Source organism: Macrotis lagotis, chromosome 1 (assembly GCF_037893015.1).
Source record: "Macrotis lagotis isolate mMagLag1 chromosome 1, bilby.v1.9.chrom.fasta, whole genome shotgun sequence".
NCBI lineage: Eukaryota > Metazoa > Chordata > Mammalia > Peramelemorphia > Peramelidae > Macrotis > Macrotis lagotis.
Window position 1 is genome coordinate 649,998,799 of NC_133658.1, and position 9,253 is coordinate 650,008,051.

A 9,253-nucleotide genomic window follows, 5' to 3' on the forward strand; every position below is an offset into this window, starting at 1 on the left:
ATGTCATTTTACTATAATAAAAATTATGATAATGAAAATTAATTTACACTTTTAATTCTATACCAACCAAATAATCAAGGGGGTACCCTTGATATGGAACTTGATAAAATAACAACAAAATTCAGTTGCAAAAGTAAAATATCTAAGATATCATGGTAAATCACAAAAATAAGGATGAAAGTAGAATACTTCCAAATCACAAATTCTATTTTGATTGTATGTGGGCAGTGATACATGACTTCTGAGCAGCCAAGCTGCAAGGGTAAGCAAAATGGTATGAAGAGACCCACAGAGATGAAACAGGACATAAAAGTCATAGTCTCACCTCTGTCTCGATTATGAATAGATAAGGTCCTTTTCTAGAGAAGAATTGGAAAGAAAAATAGAAAAACATGATGAATTTTAATTTCATTTACTATTGCATGAATCGTGGAAATGTCTCACATTTCAGCACTTTTTTCAATGAGTCCTTCACATCCTTATTCCTCAGACTATAGATCAAAGGATTCAGCATGGGAATCACCATAGTATAAAACACTGAAGCAACCTTTTCCTGTATTACATTGTAACTAGACACTGGCTTATAATACATGAAAATAATGGACCCATAAAAGATGATAACTCCTGCTAGATGGGAACCACAGGTACTGAATGCTTTTGATCTCCCTTTTGCATTATGGATACTGAGGATGTTCAAGAAAATAAAAGCATAAGAGATAAAAATGGGTAACATAGTCACCAACGAATTGAATCCAACAAGAAACATCATCAGAAATTCATTGATGGAAGTGCTAGAGCAGGAGAGTTTCAGAAGGGGAAGGATATCACAGAAGTAATTGTTGATGACATTGTCCTCACAAAAAAGCAATTTGGCCAAGTAAACTGTTTGAACCAGACCTGAAAAAGAACCCATTGTATATACCCCCGACACCAACAGGAAGCAAACTTTTTGGGACATGGTATTATAATAGAGCAGAGGGCTACATATGGCAACATAACGATCATAGGCCATAGCTGTCAGCATGAAACACTCAGAAACAGCAAAAGAACAGTAGAAAAAGAACTGAGTCAAGCACCCTGAGTAGGAGATGATGTTTTCCTTTGATACAAAGTTCACCAACATTTTAGGGGTAATGAGAGAGGAGTAAGAGAGATCTATGAAGGACAAGTTACTGAGAAAATAGTACATGGGGGTGTGAAGCTGGGGACTGATTTTGATTAGTAGAATCAGTACTAAATTTCCCACCATGGAGACAATGTAGATTCCCAAGAACAAGATGAAGAGGGGCAGTTGCAGCTCTGGCTGATCATTTAAGCCCATAATGATAAATTCAGTCACTATAGAATGATTCTCTGGAGTCATTGTCCTTTGAGAGTTGGGTGATGATCTGCAGGAATGGAAAGGAAACGTCTAATTAAGTAAAATAGAAGTTGACCCATTTTCTCTGTTCCAAGAAAAATCTTTTTATTTTCAGTCTAAAGTTAATCTGGGAAGGCATAGTCTCCACCTCAAGGATATGAAGTCTATGTTGATCTCAAACTTGGGTCAAATTCCTCTAAATGAGAACTTAAAAGGCTGTTCCATGTGAACAACTGTTGAACTGTTGCTACAGAGGCAAATGTGTACTCCTGGCAGAATCATACTGTTAAAACCATGGAACCCAAAATTGTTGTAAAGCTGTGGCCCATATTATATTATAGTCTACAAAAATGCACAGTTAAAATTTTTGTCAGAACATTTGCCATTTCAGGGAAAGAGGAATATAGGGAGGGAAGGATAGAATTTGAAACTCCAAACTAAAAATATTGTTTAAAATTGTTTTAATATGTAATTGAGGAAAAATAAACTGCTACTTTAAAAAGAAGTCCAGTACAAACCAACATATTAATAGTAATCATTTTTGTGGTAAAATTAGAAAAAAATATAAGTTGAATGTTTTATTTTCAGTATATAAATGAGTACCATAGTAAGAAAAAAATAAAATTGAGCAAGTACCCAGATCATGGACAGAACTGTAATAGGGACAATACTTTGCAAGTTAAGAATTACAGAGCCCAATGAGTTTAAAAGATGCCATCAAATAAAAGTAGGATTGAAAAAAAGCATGACTTGCCGTGTGAAGAGAATGAAGGAAATGGAGTGATAGATCATGTGCTTTTTTGGAAACTTGAGACTAGGAGAACTCAAGGATAAAAATCCAGGATTTAGGTGAAGACCTAGTGAAATGATATTAGATGGATATGAACAGTTACACAGGATGAACAGTCATGGATGAGAAAAGATCTGCATTACTGCAGGAATCAATCATTTGTATGAGGTGTTATTTCCATTGTATTAAATGTTTGTGTACATATAGATCAGCATTTATATATAAAAATTTACAAAAATGTATGAAATTGAACTTATACTTATCAGACATATCAGGTTAATTTATGCCTTCATTATTTCATTTAAACATATATTTCTTGACTTTTCTATAGCCAGACAACAGGATTAAAATGAATAACTGAAGTATTGAAGGGATAGCATTCTATTATTATAAGAATAAAAATTCCTTCATTTTCACCCCCAGTTCATGTCTTAAAAATGACATCCACTGAATTTCAATTCTGATCCACAAAGCTTAGAACACAAGTATAAGTTTCTTCTATTCCTCAAGCTTCTAAAGCAACAGGAATAAGAATGCCATGTGACTTCACCAGAATTTAGGTGGCTCTTAAAAGCACCAATCGTTTGAGGACTCTTGTCTTTAACTTTCCCTCCTTGCTTCTTCCTGTAAAGCAAAGAAATAACCCTTAAGTCATTAACAATAGTTCCCAACTAACTCCTAAACTCTCAGTTGTTATATCTCTTTTAAATCTCATGATCTATATATCATTATTAACAGTCATTCAAGGATGATCATACTCTAGATTTCATAGTTTTTCATATATGTTCTACTTCCTTAAATAAAAACTAATATTTCTATTGGGAGTATTTATGAAGACTGTACTATATGTCATACACTGGACACTGTGGATAAAGTACTAGGCCATGAGTCAGAAAAACTCATCTTCCTAACTTCAAATTAAACCTGGGGAATTTATTAGTTGTGCAAATAGCATAATCTTATCTACTTCAGTTTGTTTTCTGTAAAATGAGCTAGAATAGCAAAAGGTAAATGACATCAATATCTTTGCCAAGAAAATTCCAAAATGGGCTCATGAAGAGTAGGACACGAGTGGAAAAACTGAACAGTAAAATATATGCTAAAGTCTGTTAAACACATTAAGATTGTTATTTCATTTAATTGTAAAAACAATGTTGTAAGATATGTAATATCATTAATGGCATTTCACAGGAAAACTGTGGAAACTGAGGCAGAAAGGTTAAATGATGATCTAGGGTCATAAAGTAAGTGTTTGAGAAAGAACTTGAACTAAGGTTTTCCTGGCTGCAGACTCAGTACTTTACTCCCTGGGTCATCAACCTGCCTGTTAGTCTGCAAAGAAGATTCCATTGGATCTAGAAGAGCTTTAAATTTCTATGCCATTTCCTTCTTCTTTTCAGGAATTTATGTATATTTAGATCTATTTATAACAATTAAATTCTCAACTCATTTCAATTGGTTTGCGAGTTCACTATCTACCTAGAAATGTCCTTGTTTCATGCATCTGTCTCAGAGGAAAAAAAAAAACCAGATGAATTGTTTTATTTCTATTTCAGCCAGGAAATATAAAGATCCAGAGTCATTTAACTACTATCTTCCTCAGGTTCCTTATCCTTTAAAGTGGAGAAAATAATAGCATCTCTTATTCTGAGGATAAAATGGGATAATCTTTTTAAAGCATTTTGCTAACCTTATTTAAAGGTGCTATATACATACTGGCTATTAATTCTATTATTGTTATTATTATATGACTTCATTATATAAACATAGTTTTGATCAATAACAATATTATATACATTTAAGTAACTTTCTGTTTCTTTCTAATACTGGTCATTATCAATCTTCCCAGATTTGATGGGAGCAAAATCAGATACTCTCAAAATTATTGATGCCTTTCATCTTTAAAATTATTTTCCACCTATCCCCACCAGATTGCATTTTTCACTCCAGAGAAAAAAATATATAATTAAGTAAAAAAGATCCAGTAAAGAAAACAATTATTAAATTTAAACAATATTCTCTCTGAGTAGTACTCTGCCTTTCTGCTACAAAAGTGATTTATCTTTCCTTATCATTTCTCAAGGACCTTCAGTGGTTCTTTTTTTTTTCAATTACTCAGAGTTCAGCTTCTTTCCATTGTTTTTATTACATTGCTATTACCATTTTATATAATATTATCATGGGCATGATTTTACCATCCTGCATTAATTTGTACAAATCTCACCTTTCTATGAATTCTTCATATTCATAATTGTAAAATAATAATTACACCCAGATACCAATTTTACAACTATTCTAAAATTGTTAAACATCTTTTTGTTATCACAAAGAATGTGTCTGTGAATATTTTAGTATATATTAAATGTTTGTTTCTTTGGCTGAGGGGATTGGCAGTTTAATGATTTTTTTCATCATTCCAAATTGAAATGATAATGGTAGGACCACTTTGCAGTTCTATTAATAATACAACAATATGTCTATATTCTCAAAGTTCAACATTGGCAATTTCCTCCTTTTGCTTTTTTCCTTGGCAATTTGCATGGAATGAGATGAAACTACAGAGGTGGTTTTTTTTCACTTTCCTTACCATTAAGTTGTTTGGGATATGTAGCCAATCATGCAGCCATTTGTGGTTTTAATACTTCTTTTTAAAGCAATTCACTCATATTACTTGACCACATAGATATTGAGAGATGCCTTCTAGAATTATACATTTTTGTCAGTTCCTTGAATATCTTGTATCTCAGGCATATTTCACAACTATTTTCAAACTCTACAACTTTGCATATAATTCTGTCTATTTTATTTATGGTAAGACTTTTGACTTTATATATTGAAAATGTCTATGTTATATTTAATGATAATTCTATTCTTTTTTCCCATGATCCCTCATCTCTCCATTCACCATATCCTTCAATTTATCATCATTTTCTCTTTCATGGACAAGCAAGGCAGAGCAATGCATAAAATGCTTTGCCTAGAGCCAGGAAGAACTGAATTGACATTCATCGTCAGACACTTACTAGCTCTATGAATTTATATTCATATAGAAATTGAGTTTAATATCATAAGGAACCATTGTATTGTTAAGTCCATTTACCATATAAGAAAACTAAGGTTCACAGAATTGAAATGATTTATCCAAGGTCACCCAGCCAGCCAAGTATTTCATGCAGGATTTGAATCTAGAACTTCCACACTCGTTATTCAACATTCTTGAAATATACATATATATATATGCATATATATGAATATGTATATAGATATAGATACATATGTATATATTATAGAGTTGGCATATAATAGAGACTATTTGAATCTTATTTATGATACTGATAATTATAATGGTAGTGGTGACAGAAGTAAGAAGCAGGGATCAAGAAAACGAAGAAGAACAGAAATGGTTCCCCAATAGAAAAATACTAAATATTAAGATAATAAAATCAATGAAATAGAAAAAATCTTGGAGTTCATCTCTCAATAATTCTCCATCTCTTTCTCATCATCATTGTCCTCATCTTCATATTAACAGTTAAATCATATGGAGCTTTCAATTCAATAAAACTTTCTTTACCACAAAAATTTGGGTGACTGTTTTTCATTTTTGTTTTACAATTGCATCTTAGGAAAAGCAAATCAACTTTAGTTACTTACCAGGCTTTTCTTGGGGTAAAAGTCCTGGTGCTCTGATAGGAGTTTTGCCTTCCATCTCTTATAATTTAACAATTGTTCACATGGTAGATTATGTTCACATAGATTATTTCATTCTATGTTTTCCTGGTCCTGCTTATAGAGTAGGGTTCTTAACTACATTTATATTAAAGACCTTTTGAGGAAATTTTGATACCAAACAAAAACATTAATAGCAACTTTATAGTTTAAAAATTTCCAAGTATAAGTTAAAGAGGAGTTTTTATTTCCTCTTCTGGAGATTTTTGAGCCCCAAGGAAATAAATGAAGACAGAATTTCCCTTGACATCTCCTCACTTAAAAAAATCACTACTCAAGGGGAAGAGCAATTATACATGCAATTAAATAAAGAATGATGACCATGGCATCTTATGCGATAAGAATGAGAATGCAACTCTTCTTCTTTAGAAGTTGGGAGAAGGGATCATGCAAAAATTGAGGAATGGAAATGATTTTTTCCAATAAAATATTTCTGTGATGATGGAATGGAAAAAATGCAACAAAAAATATATATGTATAAATATATATATATATATATATATATATATATATACATATATCTATATATAATAGTATGACAAAATAAAAGAATTTTAGAATTAGAAAAATTAGAGATATTCTAGTCCAACCCATTTCTAAGGATGAATTTTGTTTATAACATTGCCAAAAGATGATCATCTAGCCTCTGCCTGAAATGATCAAAAACTCCACAGTAGCAAACTCCATTTTGGATAGCACTAATGGAATACATTTTTTCTTATATTCATTCATTTTTGATACTCTTAAAATATATTCTGGATATATTATGTAGATATTGATATTGATATTTAGACTTTTATTTCTATTTTTTGACACCTTGAGTCCATGAAGTAGTATCCTAGGTCAAAGTGTAAAAAACAGCTTAGTAACTTTCCTTGTATAATTTCCATTGTTTTCCAAAAGAGTTCTATTAATTCATAATCCCATCAACAGTGTATTAGTTTTCAAATTCCAAATAAAGAACTGTTGAATTCAGATTATAGTTTGAAGCAAATTTTCTTTGCATTAATCTACATATTTATAGCTGTTTTCTTTCTTATGTTTTCAATGACAGGGGAGGAGGAGAAGAAAAGTAGAGAATTCACAACTCAGAATTCAAATTTTAAAATATGAATGTTCACATTTTTCTGAATCACATCCAAAATTTATGATTCTATTTTTAAAACTGGGAAATTTCAGAATAAGATGTTACTTTACTTTGCATTTTCTTTTATTAATCATTCATATAATTATTTGAAATCCATGATTTTTTTAAGGTTTTTCAAGGCAATGGGGTTAAGTGACTTGCCCCACATCACACAAGTAATTAGTAAGTGTCTGAGGTTGGATTTGAACTCAGGACCTCCTGACTCCAGGGTTGGTGCTCTATTCACTGCACCACCTAGCTGTCCCAGTGATGTTTCTTAAAAAAAAAAAAAAAAAAAAAAAAAAAAAAAAAAAAAAAAAAAACCTTTGTTCATGTTCTCTGAACACTGGCACTAAATGCTATATATTCATAAATGTATATGTCCTGAATATTATGCTTTTATCCGTTATTTATCAGATATTTTACCAGATATCCAATAGTTTCTCTTTTTGTTCAGGCTTTATTGATTTGGTTTGAGTCAAAGTTTCTTAATTTTATTTAATTTTTTAAACATTTATTTCTTTATTTTCATCCATTTGCACGTGAATATTTTTATTTTCTTTCCTTTTTTAATTTATTTTTTATTCTCATTTTGTACAAAAGTTTTTTTACATTAATAAAATATTCTTGTTTACAAGTAAACAAAATACCCCTCCTCCCCCATTAATATAGATAGACTTGTTTGTGTGAAAAAAGTAAAGGGGAGAGAAAAAAATTAAAATAAAAATAATAATAATAGTAATAATTGTAGGTATGGCCAGGTGGCGCAATGGATGAAGCACCAGCCCTGGAGCCACGAGCACCCGAGTCCATATCCAGCCTTGTAACCCCAAGAATCACCCAGCCATGTGACATGCACACCACCTGATGCCCACTGCTCTGCAAAAACCAAAAAAAAGAAAGAAAAAAAAAGACCCAAAATAAAATAAAATAGTAATAATAGTAGGGGTGGCTGGGTGGCAGACAAAGCATTGGTCCTTGAGCCAGGAACACCTGGGTCCAAATCCGGCCCCAGACACCCAAAGATCACCCTGCTATATGTGGCCCCAGCCCCACTTGCCCTGCACCCTCCCCCAAATAATAGTAACAAAAAATCTGCTTGAGTCTTTGTTCCAACACCAACTCTGTCATGGGTGGATCTCATTCTTTATGATAAGTCCATCACAAAAGTTATTTCCATATTTTTCCAATGTTGCCATTGCTGATCACAACTCCCTCCTTTCTTATTTCTCCACTACCGTATACTCTATTTTCTCTCTCCTTTCACTATGACTCTGCTGTAGGGTCGCTGAGTGGCGCAGCAGACAGATCACTGGTCCTGGGGCCAAGAAGTCCTGAGCCCCCATGCCACCCTTTAGGCCCAGAATCCACCTGGCTCTGTGGTCCTGGGCAGGCCTTCCAATCCCAGCCCCTTGCAAGAAGTAAGAAAGAAAATGTGTTATATCTGACCACTCTCCCCCCATGGTCCATCCTCTCCTCCTTTGTTCACATCCCTACCCCTTCCCCCTGTCCCCCCCTCCTTCTTACTCCAGATGTCTATACCCCATTGAGTATATTTGCTGTTCCTCTCCTAGCCATCTCTGATGAAAGCAAAGTTTCCCTCATTCCCCCTTGCCTCCCCCCTTCCATATCATTGCAATAGCTCATTGTAATAAAAAATATCTTATGTGAAATATCTTGGACTATTCCCCCTCTCCTTTTTCTTTCTCCCATTCCATTTCCCTTTTTTTCTATTGTCTCCATTTTTACACCATATTTTATCTTCAAATTCAACTTTCTACTGTGCTTCAACTATAAAAGCTCTCTCTACCTGCTCTATTAACTGAGAAGGTTCATATGAGTATTATCAGTGTGATTTTTCTATGCAGGAATACATGCAGTTCATCCTCATTAAGTCCCTCATATTTCCCCCCTCTCCTCCAATCTCCATGCTTCACTTGAGTCCTGTATCTGAAGATCAAACCTTCTGTTCAGATCTGGCCATTCCAAAAGGAACATTTGAAATTCCCCTGGTTCATTGAAAGTCCATCTTTTTTGCTGGAAGAGGACATTCAGCCTTGCTGGGTAGTTCATTCTTGGCTGCATTCTAAGCTCTCTTGCATTCTGGTATATTGTATTCCAAGTCCTATGAGCTTCCAATGTAGCTGCTGCTAAGTCCTGTGTGATCCTGACTGCAGCTCCACGATATTTGAACTGTGTCCTTCTGGCTGCTTGTAATATGTTCTCTTTGACTTGGGAGTTCTGGAAC

General features: G+C 33.3%; 1 protein-coding gene across 1 annotated transcript; it reads right to left on the reverse strand.

Annotated features, from left to right (window-relative positions):
* Positions 1–415: 415 nt before the first annotated feature.
* LOC141505978 (olfactory receptor 8D1-like) lies at positions 416–1,363 on the reverse strand. The gene has a single exon (XM_074212353.1). It carries the CDS (start codon positions 1,361–1,363, stop codon positions 416–418), a length of 948 nt encoding a protein of 315 aa, XP_074068454.1.
* Between the last annotated feature and the right edge of the window lie 7,890 nt (positions 1,364–9,253).